Here is an 18,812-nt window from a genome sequence, read left to right as displayed (position 1 = left end):
TGCAGCAGGTAAGAGACCAACGTAGTATATGTTGGAAGCAATGTGTTCATGGTCGACTCGCAGGCAGTGTCCCGTCGTGACAGGCATAATGGTCGTGTCGCTGCAGTGTCGTGAGTCGTGCGGCTGTCGCGTCGCCGGTGCCCTGGGCACTCCTGCGCAGCGTCCCCAGCTCCGCCCGGCCGGCCCGACCGATACCATCGCGGCCACACTTTCAGCGCCTGCCAGGACGTTTATAGGCCATTACCGCACTATTTACGACCTACACGATCCTGGCCATACAATCAACACTCTAAATCCCTATCACGCTCACCATAAAATCACTTCTCGCGCGCTATTTTGAATAGGTGTTAACGCGCCCCGCTTTGACACGAGCTCCACTAAATAAGGAGTTTATAAAATGGGATTACTTTTGTTTGAGTTGACGCAAACAAAATCTTGCTTAGTTGCTCAACAAAAGGTTTTGATATTTTATGCACGTTGGAATATTCGTGACATTTAATGATCATAAAGTTTCACCTCGGCTGTCATGTAAACGATCTCGGTTTATCCGGCGAGAACGGGGCGCGGGTGCGCGGCGGAGGGTGGGCGCGATGGAATCTCATTGTGTTGTCTTACAGCGAGAACAAAGAAACGTGCTCTTCCGCGTGGTAACCCATTCAAGTGACATTTAAACGATCGATCGAGGTCGTGATCTCCGTTTCGACGTTTTCCCGCCACTCGATCAACATCCACTCGGAATGTCATGATATGGGCATTTATTTATTGTTTCCTGATTGACGTACAATACGGAAATTGCCGTTTTGTTGTGAAGTATTTCACTTCTGAAACGTATCTTAATTGCAAGTCGTCCTGATAGTTCGAAGATTCGTGCGATTGCAATCTAGCGGATAACGGAGCAATGTTTGTGTCTTTATATTCATACAAAACATCAATTGAGAACAGAAATGAAAAGAACCTTTTCCCGAGCGTACAATCAAAGTAGCGCTTCGCACAGAGTCGATATTCAAGTAATTGCACAGCGAGCGTTTGGATTGAGCGAAAGAGGCGGAAAGCGCACTAGTCGGTTACATCGAGTGCAGTGTAAATAAACGCCGTGTTGGTTTCTAAACGCGACTTTCCCACAGTCGGTGAAAGTGGCGTCCGCAGGCGCAGGCGCAGGCGCAGGGCCGCGCATTCCGACCGATTCGAACCTCGTTCTGAGCATAACTAGAAATCTGAATGTTATACGCGCCACAAATGGAAACGATAGTTTCGTTTGTTCACGCTTGGTTAGGTGATTGGTAAGTGTTGTTGGCTTGTTTTGCAGTTTTTATTTACGGTTCCTATATGTTACTACGGCAAAGCCGATTTGTAACAAATTGTTTTTCTTTTGTGTACGCGAATGTCAGGTTCAGGAAAGTCATTATTTTCTGTTTGCTTCGTTTTGTATATTATTGATTTTTACTGTCTCGCAGTATCAGTGGCATAGTGCGAACGGTCGTTGTAGGTACAGACATTTACGAGTATATGGCTGTAAAGTTTACAAGACGACGACCTAATAGCGGAGCGGTCAGGCAGGCACGGGCCTGGGGAGGGTCGAACGGCAGGGGAACGTCGCGCCGGTACCTCGCGTGTTAACTTCATCACCGGCCTCTAACTTATTTACCGCTGGTGTCAAATTCTCCAAGATTCATTATTCCTGGCGTCAATTTGTTTGCTCCGGTCAGGCAGATCGAACACATTAACTAACGAACTGTAGCGCGTTGTGAAGGTAGTATCCAAGTAATGCTACCGTCTATTTCACACGCATACATATGGCACATTCGTGCATTTGTCGACAGTTGTACTCGACATGCTCGGCCGCGCCGATGCGATGAAGAGATATGAACCAACCGCCGCCGCCGGCTTTGTCTACCATCTACAGCCTTTGTTTATTGACTATTGTGAGCCTCGAGATCAGCTTCTGATGGGGAATGGAGTTATATACAATGACAGAGTAGGTTGTTGACTGACGGACACCTCCTTTACTCTTCTTGATGGGTTTATTGTTTCATATTTTCATCTATTATCCATATAATTTCCTGAATATATGATAAGTACGTACAAAATCCGCATAACAAGATATTTTGTCGCCTTGAGCAAGTGCACTAGTGTCCTCAAATTACGACGTAAAGCCGTAGCAACACAGACTTGTGAAAATTTTCCTCAAAAACGGTCGTCGTAAAAAGTTCAAGGATCAAAATAATCCTATTAGGGGAAGCCAGGAGGCACGGAAACGTGTAATAAGAACATGAGTGGCTTTAGAGGTTTTGAGATTATGATAAACCAGCTGAGTGTGTGCGGTAAACATCCCCTCTGGTTTTATTGGGGTCAAGGCCGTATTGAATTGACTCGTGTATACAGAAACACCACTCTCGTCCCTGCCGCGAGTCGGCCGGACTGAATAGTATTGCACAGTTCGAAGTTGAACAAACAGCGAGGCGCGAGCAAATATCAAATATCATCACGTGTGAGTTTGTCCGGTAGTGTCTAAACAGACCTGAGATAACATACTTTTGCTCCGGCGTTGTGGTCCCTGTTTGATTCCTTTGTTTTCTTTTGATTTTACGCTTTGTTCTGGAGGTATCGTTTTAAAACGGGAGGTAAAACACTAGAACAAACGATGCACTCAAATATTTTTAATATGCAGTTCGTGGAGCGTTATACAAGAATGCGCAATTCAAATAAAAGAATATTTAAAAAATAAATTTCCCCACAGTCCAGTTCCCCTTGTTTGCTTCTGATTTCCCTTTTGACTTGTTGCCGGTAATCTCATTCTGTATCCAGCTTATTAGGGAGCCTTTTTGCGGATGTTTACGGAGATTTCTATTCACAAGCTTGACCTAAATCTGATACTCGAGGGACGCCACTACAGTCCCTTAGGACTGCTTAATTTCACATTATCATCACAAGCCACGCGTGAATTCGTGTCATTTTGTTTCTTCGTTTATTATTTATTCAATTTCAACCCTTGTTTTCAATTTCGCATTTTGTGTTCTACAGTTGCACAGCGAAACCTTTTTATTCCCTTCAAGTTCTATTAAGGTGTATTCAAATAGCAGATACAATAAGCCGGGGTGTCTGATGTAATTTATTAGTGACAGTAGAAACGACAGGAACACCAAGCGGGGAATGCAGCGCCCCATTGGGGTGGGGCGTGGGGGTACAGTACAGTTGTACAGTCGGAAGCAAGTTTGGCAACAGTAAATGTCCCCGTTAATTAGTGGCGAGTTCCGACGATACGGCGACAAATGATGCCACGTTCTGCCGCCGCACGCAAATAAAACGACACGACTCCAAACCGTGCGGGCTGATCGAACCGCTCATTTCATTTTAATTGTTTTCCATTTTCAGTAATTTTTTTCTGAGCGCAACTACGTTATTTGTTGGCTGCACAAACAAATCTTGTTTATTTCAGCGTCCTCGTAGTGTTGTTTTAACATGGTTGTGCCTGCTGTAACATGACACTATTAAATGCTTCCGTCTTCTAAACATTTGCTTCTTATGTATATAAGAGGGGCATTGCTGTTGTTTTGAATTGGTGCGTTTTGTTTCCTATTATTAGTAATTGAATCGTTGACTGCATTCGGCATTCGAACGGAATCCTTTATTAATTGGTACAATGGAGGAGCACGGCCATGTGCGAGTATCTATTAATTAAAGCGGTCATTAGTTCCGTCGGGTGACATGTGTCGGTGCGGCTGCGGGTGGCTCGGTGGCAGCGGCTGCAATGTCCATCACCTTGATTGGATTCACATTGGAGCCATCAGCTCACCGCCCCGCGCCCTGCGCGTCTCCCTAGTGCAGTGGCTTATAGGCTAAACGGACATAATATTAACATGCATCACATATTATGTGTCCGTTGTATGCACAGCACAATAGTGATCGAATGTGTTGTGCATTCCACGTGCTAGATAATTCTATAAGTCACTTCACAAACGTGGAACGTATTTATTGTTTTATAAAACGTCGAAAATGGATTTAATGTAATGAGGATTTAATTCTTTGCAGTTTATGCGAGGTTTATTATAATGCTCGCATGTACAATGGCGTATGCGTCACGTAACTCACAGCAAACGTTGCGGCGAAGTGCGAGTGTGATTGTCCGCTAAGTGGTACGAGGACAGCCGTGGCCTGCGCTGCCGCCGGCTGATTGACTGGACCTAATATTAGCTATAATAATGATTGCACCATTTGAGTTATCTCTCTCAGTTAATAATCTCATTGTTGATGATAGCAGAAAACTGTGAATTAGAAGGCAATAATAACGGGACCGGGTTTTTAATATTCTATAAACTGCACTTGGCCTCCGCCATGTCACGGTTCAAAGATTTGTTAATCTGCGCTCTTTACATTAATGTTTCAAATGAAAAGAACAATTTTGAGCAGTGATTGGAAATGCAAAAATCCTATCTATTCGAGCTTTACTAGCCTCATTGGCGCTAGCTAATCACAAATTTGCCTGGCCAATGAAGAGCCTGAGCGAAGAGAGTACATTGAGAAGCGCTACATATCCATTTTGCCGGTCATTAGTGCCGTGGTGCTAACACAACACTTACTTAGACAGTGATTCTCGAACAAATAGATCGCAGCTGTACCAGCGGGAGGCTGCATGCTGCACCGCTGTGCGCAATTTGCGTGTGCGGGTTGCAGCGGTGCACAGTGGGCGACGTTCGTCCGTAATGAATGCTCGATGGCCGAGTGCTCGACGCTTAAAGCGTTCGAGCGCTATTTATTGCCAAAGCGGGGAGGCTGTTCTCACCCCGCTCAATCCTTTCACAATCGATTTGATTTGAATACATCTAACTGGGACTAAAAAAACGAGACGTGACCGGGGCTTTTTTAACACGTGTTCGTAAAAGATTATAGGACGAAAGAGATTTCTCAACTGTTGTTTTTATTTACACCAAGTAGGCCAGAAATAATGTACTCGCTTTATAAAATCTTATAGTTTGTTCAGTAGGCGACATGCTGCGAGTAGTCAGCTTATAATATTGTTATGAGACGCGGATCGTGCTGCAAGCTGAATGCTTCGGGCAGCAGATCAACTGTTTGAATCGGCGTGTGAACTGGATCGCGACCGGTGTTCGCCGTGAAATGAGGAAATGCACTGCTCGATGATTGGTCGCCTATAATGCGAAAATAGCGCGGCATACTTAATGACGCTCTATAAATGTGTTCAAAACTAATTTGCACCGTAGCCTGACGTAAATGTATATAAGCCACTCCTATTGTGATTTTGCAATGTATTGAACACGTTTCATTTGCATACAATTAGCGTTTGGCAACTAATCCAGTTCATCTATAGCAAACAATTGTATACCCTGCTCAGACGTAAGGCTCCTAGCTGTGCATACAATACAAGCTGGGTACGCAGCAATTATGCAGCATTGTTTTACGCCCATAGCCTGTGAATGTGTTGTTCCCTTGTCGCGTTCGTTGTTCATTACTGGAGTTGGTGTCAGTGTCAGACATGGGCTGTAAATCTAGTGCTTTCAAGTCTTTCTCAAAATCTTTTTCACTTTACCTTCGTAACGGACACGGACAGACTCGTGGTTGTGACGAAATCTCGGTGGTTCCTCAACTTTAATTTATTAAATATCATGTTTATACTAAGGGGATGTTTTTGTGAAAAGAACCCATCGGTTTATTATTATTATTAATAGAAAGATCGAACAACACAGAAAAGTTCCTTCCATTTACTGCACTCGAACCAGCGCCTGTCGCTATACCGGCTTTGTATCTGTTACGCAATAAATAGTCTTGTCACAAATATCACCTACCTTTAGGAAATGTCTTAGAAAGAATGAAGTGGGCGGAAATCGTTCTCTAAGCTTAAAATATGTTGCAACGTTACTGCCATTTCTCGTACGCCTGCCAAATATGGTGTCTACTGCAAATTCTCTTTCATAATGTGGTTCCTTAGTCTTTTTACCATAAAATTCAGATTATTTGTTGTATTTTATTATCTAATGAAATATTCTACATGTAAAGTGTTGGCTTTATTAATCTGTTTTTGTTTTGGGTAATTTTACATACACTTTGAAAACAAACATGGATGCTGCTGAAGTTCATGTACTTTTCAAATAAAAGTACCGATGTGACATTTAAATGTTACATCGCAAATGACTTGAAACATTAATGACGTTTATACACCGGATACAACTAACGGTTGTAGGTACTATGCGTTTCTGGTTTGTCCGATTCCGCGGTGGATACCGAACCTGGTAAATGTGCCTCGTGGATGACCAGAGCTTGCAGTCAAAAACAGGTAACAATATAATATAACCAGCCCTATACCCTACCTGCGGGGGGTTCTGCAGCGCGTAATCGGGTTTAGATTACGGGGTGTGCTTATGCTCTTCGGTAAGCAAGTTTTTTCAACAGTCATTTATGTCCTACACACCCGCACTTGCCAATTTTCAAAGGTATCAGAATACATTTTTTTTCAGGCGCCAATGGACGCTTGTATGGCGATCATTTTTGAAAATGACGAATAACTAATTTTGACCACAAATTTTTATCAGGCACTCCTACAGGTCTCCGCAGGCCAATTTTCACCTAAAGCAGAGTAAGTTTTTTTCAACTGTCATTTTTAACAAAAAAAAAAAAACGCTTATATGGCAGCTATATAAAAAATATGTAAAAAATACTTTTGACTTCAAATTATGATTAAGGTCTCTTAAAGATCTCCGCACCTCATAAGAAATATGCGCGCAAAAGCGTTTTTTCCATGCTAGCGTGGAAAAAACGCGTTAAATTATGTTCATTCGTCGAAGAACTAAAATAATTTCAATAACCACGCAAAATTATAAGTACCAGCAAGATTAAAAATTGTTGAGATGCCAATTCAGAACGCATCCGAAGATAAACTTTTATTATAGTTCAACTGTTTTCCTTTCATCTACCATTTTCCTCGCTATAGTGGAGGTGAAAATTTGGGTGTTTCGCACGGCAGCAAAGTTGTTTTGTGTCTTATGCTTTGAAACACTCGCTACGCTCAGGGTTCTATTTTTGAACCACTCGTTTCACTCGGGTTCTATCTGACAATCCTTCGCTAGCTCAGGTTTCAATACAAGCACTGTCGTCAAACAACAACTTTGCAGCCTTACATAACAAATAACCATTTTCCACCATATCGGGAAGTATGCTTGGAAGTATACAAGTAAACTTGTAGCTTTATATATATAATGATAAATGGATTAATGATCTGCCATTCTTTGTTAAGGACCATTGCGAAATAGTGTTGTTTGCTGATGACACATCCTTGAATTTTAAAACAGACAGACATGACATTAACTATGACCATATTAATGATACCCTCTCTAAGGTAGTTTATTGGTTTAATGCGAATAATTTATTGCTTAATGCCAAGAAGACAAAATGTGTTAAATTTGAATTACCTAACGTTAAATCGAATAGTCCAAGCATAGAAATAAACGGAGACAAGTTAGACCTTGTTAATAAAGCAGTCTTCTTGGGAGTGACCTTAGATAGTAAACTTCAATGGTTTCCACATATATCTTCCCTGGCCAGCAGTTTAAGCTCCGCTGCGTACGCAGTCCGCAGAATACGTGAGCTTACCGATGTTAGTACTGCTAGACTGGTTTACTTTAGTTACTTCCATTGTATAATGTCCATTTTTTTTAATTTTTTTTTGTCATGTGGGGTAAAGCGGCAGATATTCAAACCATATTTGTATTGCAAAAACGAGCGATTCGTTCTGTGTACCGTCTAGGCTCTCGGGTTTCTCTCAGAGAAAAGTTTAAGGAGACTGGTATCATGACTGTGACATCACAGTACATTTACTCAAATATTTTATATGCCCGTAAAAATATACATAATTTCAATAAGAAAGAAGATATTCATAATATTTTATTAACCTTAGAACTAAGTCCAAATTCATGGTACCACGATTTCGTTTAACCGATCAATGCAGTCCAAAACAGGTCCAAAAAGAAACTCACTTTTAGAAAATTTTTGGTACCCCTTTGATGGCCCAAGCGCAGAGTTCTTCATCACAGGTTCTGATGGTCTGCTACTACGAAGACAACTGATCGCACCGATCTTCGCCACTACTTTTACATGATAACGCAAGGGCGTACTCGTTCGTATAATGTCAAATAGACCATCTCCAACTTGCAGACTGAAGCTTTTTACTATAGTCACTGGAATTGGCCTCTACCGAGTACCATTTCATCCCAATGTAGATAATAATAATAAATGATTTTTATTTCGGACATAGTACATAGCTAGTTAGTAACACAACTTATAATCAATCCTTAGAATCTTATACCTACAATAGTGATGAAGGATAATGTTATCGCCGGAACTTCTCAACGTTAATTGTGGAGCTGAATCCAGAGACGTAGCAATGGGCAGTCCCACCGATCGGCTTAAACTTTTAGGAGTCGGTTGGCGCTAGCGAGGAGCGAGGAGCCAGGTGAGTGGGGAAGCGCGGAATCGCACCGTTTCCTCGTCATGGCATAAAAGTTATCCGTGCGCGCCTCCGCGAACAGCCCTGGCGCACTACAGCGCTACGGCAGCCCCAGCAGAAACCTGAAGCTGCTATTTAAATCAAATATTATGTAAAACGAAAATAGTTTAGTTCTCCGCTACACTGTCGTTAACGAATAAATTTGTTCCAGCGAGATGACAGACCTGCATTGATAGCGTAGGTGGTGCATATTTAGTTTCAATTCTCTTATAAATTTTTCTTTATTTTCTCTTCTATTATTAACTTATTGACTGCCAGATATTAATTCTGTTGTGGTCTTTCCAGGTGGCGAGCAAACCGTACGTCGCGGGCTCGGGCGCGGAGCTGACGAAGCTGTGCAATCACAAGCGGAAACTGCTTGCTACGCTGCAGGCGCACGCGCACTCGCCTGGCACGCCGCCGCCGCACCCGCATCTCGACCACAAGAAAGGTATAATACGACATAGGTGTTAAATAAATTGTCCCCCTATACCTAAGGGGGACATACAGACATAGGATTGATCGCGCAAATTTTGGTATGGGTGAACCACCGCACGGTGACTATCTGAAATATGATCGCATTCGATTAATGTTAAAACCTGTGTATGACACGAATATTGTCTTTTCAAATTAAAGTATTTGCGTATTTTATATTTTATTATTGAAATAAGGTCGTGCGGTTTCTTTGTGGCCTTAGTTAAAAGTTTCAGTTATTCACACCTTTTTACCGATAATAAAGATGTTTATTAATTACATTAAGTTAAGTGGATTTAAATGGGTACAAAAGAAGATTAGCAAATTGGATAAGAGTACTTGATAAGCTAAATCGTGATGGAAACTTTCTGCCTTGGCTGACCAAGGCATTCTAGATCACAATGTTTGACGTCTCCTAAAATTCATTCCGTCGCTTTTTCAATTCGCGCTAAAAGCGTCGTTGTCAGAGTAAACAAATTACTTCGCTAAACTCAATCTTCAATTTTACGAGTAAACAACAATAAATGAGATAACAATAAATAAATTATTATTCATGCCCTAAGAAGGAAGGGGAGCAGAGAAATGAGATGAAAATTGTCGACGAAATAACAGAGGGTAAATTGTGTTTAGTGAACTAGTGCGTCGCCCGTTAAGTCTGCTGGCATTCGAGTTGGAGCGGCCGCCGTGGACGGACGGCTGTTCACTCCTATTAGATTTCCTCGGAACGTTGACTCTAGGGGAAAACATAATGACAGTTTAAGAAAAAATACAAAGCGATAGAGGTGGTCACTAATAACACTTCCATGATTCAGCGTTTCCCATAACACAGCCCTATTAGAAAACCTTTATCAACAAGCGAATGGAGCAGGGAAAATCGGCGTAGTCCGTGAAATGAGCTGCAATAGTCACGATTAAGTTTACTGCGGCCGTTTTCGCGTCGCATTGTTTGAAGAGATTTTTTAATGGTCGTGAGGAACGCGCGCCGACACGGCTACTTTGTCCCACCCTCGTGGCCGTTTGCTTTTAAATTAGAGGACTTTACGACGTCGCTGGCGAGTTGAACTTTTTAAGCGAATAAGTTTTCAGTCAAGTGTTTTTTAAAGTTCATTGAAAAAGGGATTGTTTCAATGTGCCCGTCGTAGGTGTGAGAGCATTATTATCCGATTAGCGTGCGGCGGGTGTTCAGGGTACAATCTCGGCCGGCGCTGGCGACAGGCCCTCCTTCATCCAATTATTGGAGTGTAAACCGGCCGGGATTAGCCGAGAACCTCGGCCCGTATCAGCCTCTCGATGAAAGAGCTATTGATTCTAAATGGCTTATTCATTGCTATGCCTGCACATTGGTTACGTTCAAATATCGTTCATTGTAGTAAATAGCATAAGTAGAGTCCATAAAATAAATATTTTGGTATTGGATTGACGACGTAAAGCCGAGATAAATAGGTCATTCTTTAAGAAACAAGCAAGCGTCCTACGTGTTTATGGTACATATAAAGTTCGTGCGATTGTTCCGTCTTGCTAATAGACAAAAAAATTTTGAAAGTGGTCTGTGGAAGTTTGAAGTTGTGTCTAATAACAAAGAGGGTAGAGCGGCCTCTTTGTTGTTAAGTGGCAATGGGTGGCGGGCGGGTGCGGGGCGCGCGGGGCATTTAGTGCGGCATGAATAGCGGTAACTGCACTTCGTCAACCGTCCGTCCGGGAGGAACAACCTGCCGCTGCACCTCGCCACACCCCTCACCCCACCACCCGCCGGCTGCAATCCTGTCTTTTCTCTACCTCCATAATATCTGCGCAATAGTTTTTACTAGTTCGGTCTGACCTCAGTAAACGCACTCATACTCATTACAACACAAATAGCATCTTATACATCACGTAAAATCTCAAAACGACGATCCTCATAATTAAAATTAATCGCTGTTACACTCATTTCGTACTATAATACCCAGGAAAGCACAGGGCAACCTTATGTTTAAGTGGTTGTTAACCCCTTTCTGCGGAAATTATATTATCATCGGTCCCGCGGTCCCCGTTTGGGCGCCACTCATTTAGTCTCCGTTTTATACCCCTCTTTCTCGTCCGTTTTGATGTTGTTTTCCAGCGTTTTGCATACCTAATTGCGGACATTGAACTACTAAGGGAGATACAGTAGCCTATCGAAGAGAGGCATTCGTTGAGGCCGCTAATGCATTCTAATTAAAATAGCTACTTTCTCCGGTAATGCGGAGGCGGAATACTGAAAAGGTGCGGATCCGAGAAGCGCGGGCACAAACAGATTACGCGCCTAGAAATGGCGATCGGGAAGCGTATACGACGAGCTATAGAATTGCGTAATTACCGCGAAGGAAGTCGGCGGTTCGCGGACAAAAACGGCGGCGACTCCATCGGTGGCGGGAACAAAGGGCGGGCGTAATTCGAAACAATCGGCGGTGCTTCGCGGCGGCCGGCGTCGCCCGCGACCGCGCCGCGCCCCGCTATTGATCTGCTCCTCGCGCCACCCCGACACCCTACGAACACCCACCTCCCCGCGCTGCTCCCACTACCCCCTCGTTTCGCTCACAGCCCGTATTTTAATTGCAAATCTGCCAGATAATGTGCAAATAGATAACGGTATTATACTCGGCTCGCTAACTAATTATGAGGCGCTATCGAATTACAGCTTCGACATGCTTTTCGGGGAGTTTCTTGGTGAGCTCCGTGAGAGTCTTAACTGTACAGATTGGTCGCTTTCTTTTATTGATTATCCAAAATAATTGACTGGCGTTACCGTTCTCCAAGGCGTAACGTTTAATTATAATCTCCCCTTTGAGTAACAGTCGTCGATTAAGCGCGATTTAAAAGCCATAATGGCAATCTTTGGTTTCCTTTACATATACAAATGGGTCGATCGTCGGTGCTCTCTCCTTTTCCGTTTTGTTGTGGAGTCGCTTATTTTCCGTTTCCCTCGACCGTAATCTGGGTCGTTCGCAGTTGCCCTCCGATACCGATCTCGAGTCAAGGAAATGTTAAATAGATTTTATTATGATGGCTCTTAAATTGAGTTCGCAGAATAAGTTATTAAACTTCAGAATTGCGCCAAATTCGTTGGGTACCTTTACCCTTGTGTTTTTGTAATTCGTACAGAACGTTTGTAATTCAATGGATTTAAAAACAAACCAAGTACTAACTCCTCCTTGTCAATTAGAGTGTAATGCCTTTATTAGGTTTTTAAGAAGGCTAAGAATGTTTAAAAATGGTTTTATTTAGTGTATTACTTGCTCGGGCGAGAGGTTTGATTCGCTTTTATCGGTGAGGTCGTCTGGAGAGCGGGCGGTCGCCGATAGAGCTCGCGCGGCCCGCGCCAGCTCTCCCGACACCGGCCGGAGAGCGTAGCGACCCCGCGCTACGGCTGCGCTCCCTTGTTGCTATCAACCCAATCTTTATGGGGCGTTGATCCAACGCATGCGAATTCATTGTTTCAATGAATTGGCTGTTGTCATAATCATAATATGTGGTAATGGGTATTTGTCGCAAAATAGTACGCGCCACAGTAACGAGCTAATGTAGTATGTATCACAGGAGCCGGAGTCCTCTTCAAGGTTTGAACGAAGCTTCTATTAATAAAAATACTAATTTTATATGTTAACATATCATTTTTCAACCTTGATAATAAAATTTTGATACGTCGAGCCACGCCTGAAGATGCATTATTTAACAAGTTTCCTTGTCGTCATTGACGTGGAGTCCAAATTTTTGTTGAAGTAAGATATACGATAGGTAAGCAAATCAAAAAAGCAAATACGAAATATACTCCTATGTAAATCGATCGAATCCATTTATAACAAAATACCGGCACACTTTGAAGAACGACAGCCGATTTTTGTTTTTACTAATTGCGTTTTAAATTCTGCCCTCGTAACGAAAAAAGGCAGAATTCGCATCCTTACAAATAAATATCAAAACATTCATCATCACGTTTACAGTTTCGCTCACCATTTTCTTTTGTTAATTTAATTTCAGTGGCCGGCGCCGAAGCGGGCGGGCTGAAGAAAAAGATAAAGAAGCGTCCAGGCCTTCCCAACATGAGCGTTTCTCAGATGATGGTGCAGATAGAACGTCCGCTTAACGATTTCAAGGTATATAACGGTTCCCTATTTAATTTTAAAATCGGGATTTAATCGTGTACTTATAAACATATTTTACCTCGACGTTCCGGCCGTGTTGCAACCTCCACGGTGTCGAAGGGACTTCCAACCGTGCGAATTTTTCTGACTACCCGCACTCGGTCTTCATTATTTATTTGTGTACTAGGGTTGTCCCTAGGCCGACGCGCAACACTCACGGCAGGCGGCGACTCGTCGGGCGATACTTGACGTCTTTTACATTCGCTGATGACCGGATCCAGGGACGATAAAAGCTTAAAACCGTTCGCTTTGAAATTACGATGTTTTTTAATTTCAACAGCTGTACGCGAAGCCGTCGAGTTCTACTTAACTGTAAACTTGGAATAGCCGTCTTTGGCGTTGTAGTGCCTGAACTGAACGGTAACCGTTGGGATTTCAGCCTCAAGACGGCGAGCACGGCCGGACGACGTCCCCGGCCGCGGAGCCCCCGCAGCGCGGCGCGCACTACCTCACGGTCAGCAGCGGCTGGATCTCGCAGCGCGAGAGCCCCGACGCGCAGCTCAGCCCGGGCCCGCCCGGCCAGCTCGTGGGGCTGGGCGCCGGCTACAAGCCGCTCGGCCTCAAGGCCGACGGGCCCCTCGCCTTCAAGGCCGACGGGCCCCTCGCCGACCTCGACCGCGACCTCAAGCACGACCGCGGCGACGCGCCGGCGGCGAAGCGCGCCGGCAAAGAAGAGGAATCTCAAATATTCTGCGGCCTGAACCAGCCGCTCACGCCCGAAGTCATGCAGAAAATAAACGAGCAGCAGCAGATTTTTATCCAGCAGAACCAAAAACAGATCGAAATGGCCATGAAGGGTTTCCGCGCGCAGTTGGCCGAGAACAGCAAGCCACCCGTGCACAATCAGTACGTGCCGCAAGCGCAGCTGGTGATACAGAACGGAGCCGTGGTGAAAACGAACCCCGCCAAGACGCCGCCGTGGCAAGTGAAGCGGAACGAAGCCAACGTCGGCGCCGTCACCAGCCCGACTCCGCAGCCGCTCAGAGTCGACGGCGTGGACGTGGCCGAGGCCGCCGCTAACGAATCGGAAGATTGTTCGGGCTCCTACGGCCCCTTCCCCGGCGGCGAGCGAGCCGCGGCCGCCATGTGCTCGCGCGTGCCGCCGCTGCCGCAGCACTACAACCTGGCGGGCCAGCAGTGGCACGCGCTCGACGTCAACAAGAGGAAGGCCAAAGTCAACAACAAAGGCGTGAGAAAGAAGGGGAGCCCCGCAGAAAACAAAGTTATGCAGTTTGCAAACCAGGGCATGCGGATGCTGCAGGAGTCGAAAGCCTGCGCCTCGATTCTTGCGGCGTGCGAAGAGACGCCCAACAACGGTATTCCGTCGTTCATGGACGATCCGACCGGGTACCTGGCGCAGCAGACGGCTCTGCTCAACAACACGATATCTAGACAAGTAGGAATGACGTCAACGTTCGAGGGCAACCAGTACGACGGCTCCAACCTCTGCTACGCGGGGCAGATGCTGGCGGACAAGTGCGCCAGGCCTGCGGGCAAAACGTGCGAAGTCCCCAACGTGTACCGAAACAGCACGGTGCCGAACCCGACGCCGTCGCCCAACAACACTCCCGACAGCAGCGTGCTATCGGAGAAAGGCGCCGAGACGACGCAGTGCTGCAAGGGCTGCAACGGCACCATGAAAAGCTCCGACTTCGTCGACAACCAGCTGCGGCTGAAGTACATGCGCCCCGCCGCGTTCCGACTGGAGGCGGAGGGCGGCGCGTCGAGTCCGCGCCACGTCTTCGACGACAACCCTGTGACGTCGACGCTCGCAGAACGCAGCCCCCCCGAGGGTCCCATCCAGGCGGGCACCGTCAGCACCAGCCTCGTGGCGCCGCCCTCGCCGTCGCCCACGCGCTGCGGCCTCCGCGACCTGCCGGGCCTCGCCGGCGCCGAGGCCGCGCCGGGGCCCCCCGTCACGCAGGTCATGCACTTCATCTCCAACCACAACGTCAACAAGAACCTCATGGAGGTGGACAACATCGCGATGGTGGGCGTGCGGCCCGCGTTTCGCAAGCGCCCGGACAATGCCATGCCGGGCTACTGTCCGCCGCCGCACCTGGGAGGCGGCCCGGCGCACTCGCTGGTGCAGGCCTGCTACGTGCAGACCTTCGTCACCACCGTGGCCAGCTTCTCCGTCACCAGGGACACCGTCACTTCGGTGCTGGCCGGCAAGGCCAGCACGGCCACGACGTCCATCAACGCCTCGCAGGTCAACTTCGTCCGGCCGCCGCCGCCGCCCAGCGTCAACCTCGCCACGACGTACGCCATACCCACCAACCAGCCGGATCCGTTCATAAACTCCGTGAATCTGCCCACCAGCTACCCTCTTCACATAGCCGGTACGACGACTCAGAGTATCATAGCAAAGTCCCCGCTGGAGATGGTCCAGAACGTGATCTGTCCGCCGCCGAAACAGGACAATACGAATACTCAGGTCGTGACGCTACCCGCCCGGAGGTCGACCCCGACGACGCCCAGTCAGATCCTTATATCGTCCACGGGCCAGATAATCGTGTCCAACAATCAAATGCTGCCGCCTCCGCCGAAGACCACGACGGCGATGTCGCCGCTGTCGGGCTCCGCCGCGAGCAACGTCTCTGCCTCGGTTACGCAAGTAGTGCCGGCCGTGGGCGGCGTGTCGCCGCTGGTTAACCAGTCCGCGGTGGTGGTCAACACTCTTCCGGCGCCGTTCGTTCTGCAGCCGCCCATGATGGTCGACGGGCAGGTGGTGCAGCAGAACGCCGTGTTGCCGCAGATCGTGGCCGGGATGGTGTCCGGTCAGTCGCAGGGCGAGAGCCCTCGGCAGATCGACGCCAAGGGCGGCCAGAGCTTCATGCAGGGCGTGGCGATGCTGTCGCCGGAGAGCATCAAGAAGAGGAGCAAGAAGAAGAAAGCGGCTAACATCGCGGGCGTGCTGCAGATAGCGCCGCCGCCTTCCGGCAACATCGTGGTGCACTCGTCGCCGCAGCACAGCAGTCCGCAGTTCTCGCCGCGCGGCTTCCAGCTGTCGCCCAACAGCGCCAACATCTCGCCCACGCCCGTGCTGCAGGCGCTCACCATCGTGCCCGGCAAGTCCGGCGCGCCGGCCCACATCGTCATGAACGGCCAGGCCGGCGCCGGCAACTTCGGCTCGCAGCAGATCATCGCCAACACCTCGCCTTCGCAGCAGATCAACCTCCTCCAGCCCGTGAACTTGATCAACAACTCGAGCGGCGTCGTGCCCAACTTCGGCGCGTTCCAGCAGTTCATCGTGCCCAACCTGGGCGGCGTGGTGATGACGACCGACGGCGCGGCGATCATCCAGGACGGCTCCGGCGGCGTGCCGGTGCAGCTGCAGCTGCAGACAGTGAACGGGCAGAACGTGCTGACGCCCGTGCAGAACTCGTCGGTGTTCACGGCCGGCGCCAACGGCGGCGTCGTCATCCGCGCGCAGAACCAGCAGGGCAAGATCCTGCAGTCGCAGCACAGCCCCGGCGCGCAGTTCCTGTCGCCCAACGGCCAGGTGGTGGTGAACGGGCCCGCGTTCAACGGGCAGCTGAGCCCGCTGCTGGCCAACCTCAGCCCGACCAACGTGACGTTCAACGCCGCGCCGCACCCGGTGCGCGCGGGGAACGTGCAGACGCAGGAGTTCATCCAGACCAACCGGCTGGGGCAGACGCTGGTGGTGCCGCTGTCGCCGAAGCGGCCGGCGGCGCGCGCCAACTCCACGTTCGTGCAGCAGAACACCACCATCGTGCAGCAGCAGACCACGCTGGTGGCCAACGCGCAGCTGCCGCCCGACGACGACGACGAGGCGCGGCGCGCGCTGGCGCTGGCCGACCTGGCGCACCTGCGCCACTCCGTGTCCACGCAGACGCTGCTGCAGCGCAAGTCGCCGCTGGCCGGCAGCCCGCCCGACACCACGACGCACAGCCCGCTGGGCCCCGAGCGGCCGCCGCAGCCGCAGCCGCAGCCGCGCCAGCGCCCCGACACCACCACGCGCTCGCCCGAGCCCATGGTGCAGTGCGTGTCCAGCAGCGAGCCCGACGACTGGCGCGACGACGCGCACGGTGCGCGCCGAAAGACCCCGCCCCGCCCCGCCCCGCCGCGCCCCGCGCTCACCCGCCGCCCGTTGCAGGTGCGCCGCTGCCGCGAGCCGCGCGGCCCGCGCCGGCCTGCAAGAGGAAGGGCGACTTCGGCGACGGCTCCGCCTTCCGCGCGGACAAGCTCCTGCGCTGCGACGGCCCGGTCCGCGGGCTGCCCGAGGAGCCCGACTACGATGAGTCGCGGGCGAGGCTCTTCTCCGCCTCGGGCTCCAGCTCGGACGAGTCCGTGCAGAAAGCGTTCGACGGGCGTTTAGGTTCCGGCGACGGTGAGTGGTTCGCTTCCTTTCCTCTCCGCTGTGCTTTCGATTCGCTCGACTTTTTCCGCGACCGAGAACTCGCTCGTTCGCTCGAGCGCGCTTCCGGCGCTGTTTGTAAATATATCCCCCCATATTTGAAAACGGGCTGGCGGCCCCGTTCGTGCCGAGCGAGCGTCCCAGCCGCTCGTTATCAACACGATTGACCCTGATCTCTTCTCTACCGCTCGGACGTGAATTTTGTTGCCACAGTACTAATATCCAAAACCATCTCACGCTTATCGCATCTAACAAAATTCAAAATTGTTCCGAATGTTGTGTCTTGTATTGGTTTTGGATTATTCACTACGCCATTTGAATTAATCGATTCCATTGAACCGACTACGATATTTGTGTACAATTAAACGTGTGAACCTGCAAATACTCATGTGTATTGTGGTATATTTCAGCTTCTACATAATGCGATACTATTGGTCATTGGTTTTCTTTTGGTTGGGTTAATACAAGATACAGCTGTTAATAAAGGGTGTACTGGAAACTAATCAGAACATAAATGATGTGCAGCGTTGAAACGTTCTCACCGGCTTTCTGTCGCTTTCCATTGCACCACACTGAAGTAACAAATTGGCTCACGAATTGGGAATCCATTACTAACGCATCATTGTAAAGCCATCATCATTCATCTGTTCATCGTTGTAAGTAAGAACTTTCATGTAATACAATTATTTATATAAATTGTAGTTTAACTTTTATTTCGGGTTCGGACGGAGGGAGCGAATGCGGTTTCCGTGGCTGTTCACGTCGATATATACGCGGTATTATCACGGATTGTGCGCTTCCAATATAGTAAACGCCTATAATCGTTCAACGGAACTGTATTTTCTCCCTTTTCGTCCGATTTCTTAAGTACGCAACTAATAGCTAAAGAGTTCAATGATTTACGTTCGTAACACTCGTTTTGTACGTTCTGTACCTGTAAACGCTCGAGTATTAAAAAAAGTACTAGAATAACACGCAGCGCGATGACACGTTTCGACATATTTCGGTCGGTCGGGACCGACGCGTCACCGCTCGGCCGAAATATGGCGGAACGCGACTCGGCCGGTGACGGACTCACGGTGAAGGAAGAACGTAAGAACGTCGGCCGGCGAGCTACAGAGGTTCCTCGATCGGTAGATACGAAGAGCGAGGACGAACGCGAGGAGGGCGAGGAGGGCGAGGAGGGCGAGGGGGGCCAGGCCAGGAGGTTCCGCGTGGGCGAGCTGGTGTGGGGGCCGGTGCGGGGCCACGCGTCGTGGCCCGGCGCGCTGGCCGCCCGCGCCGCGCGCGGCCGCTGGCGCGT

At 48.6% G+C, this 18,812-nt stretch overlaps 2 protein-coding genes across 4 annotated transcripts in view; both read left to right on the top strand.

Annotated features, from left to right (window-relative positions):
• Nucleotides 1-18,661, top strand: part of LOC113231948 — a 40,765-nt gene extending 22,104 nt beyond the window's left edge. The window contains exons 3-7 of one of the 3 annotated variants that reach the window (XR_003310581.1): nucleotides 8,801-8,945; nucleotides 12,965-13,080; nucleotides 13,508-17,180; nucleotides 17,249-18,165; nucleotides 18,647-18,661. Coding sequence is in view for 2 of the 3 variants with exons in the window: in XM_026466508.1 (XP_026322293.1) it covers nucleotides 8,801-8,945; nucleotides 12,965-13,080; nucleotides 13,508-17,180; nucleotides 17,249-17,676 (4,362 nt within the window). In the remaining variant the exon portion in view is untranslated. Of the gene's footprint in view, nucleotides 1-8,800; nucleotides 8,946-12,964; nucleotides 13,081-13,507; nucleotides 17,181-17,248; nucleotides 18,496-18,646 lie in introns of those variants that run through there. The other 2 variants (XM_026466509.1, XM_026466508.1) reach the window with 2 other exon arrangements.
• LOC113231821 (carboxypeptidase D-like) overlaps nucleotides 18,553-18,812 on the top strand; it is a 1,919-nt gene continuing 1,659 nt past the window's right edge. Inside the window, exon 1 of the mRNA XM_026466355.1 lies at nucleotides 18,553-18,799. Coding sequence (XP_026322140.1) covers nucleotides 18,553-18,799 — 247 coding nt within the window. The remainder of the gene's footprint in view (nucleotides 18,800-18,812) is intronic.

This window comes from Hyposmocoma kahamanoa, unplaced genomic scaffold (assembly GCF_003589595.1).
Source record: "Hyposmocoma kahamanoa isolate Upper Pololo Valley unplaced genomic scaffold, ASM358959v1 66, whole genome shotgun sequence".
Taxonomy (NCBI): Eukaryota; Metazoa; Arthropoda; class Insecta; order Lepidoptera; family Cosmopterigidae; genus Hyposmocoma; species Hyposmocoma kahamanoa.
Note: the sequence above shows the minus strand (reverse complement) of the source record. Positions and strands in the feature narration are given on the sequence as shown.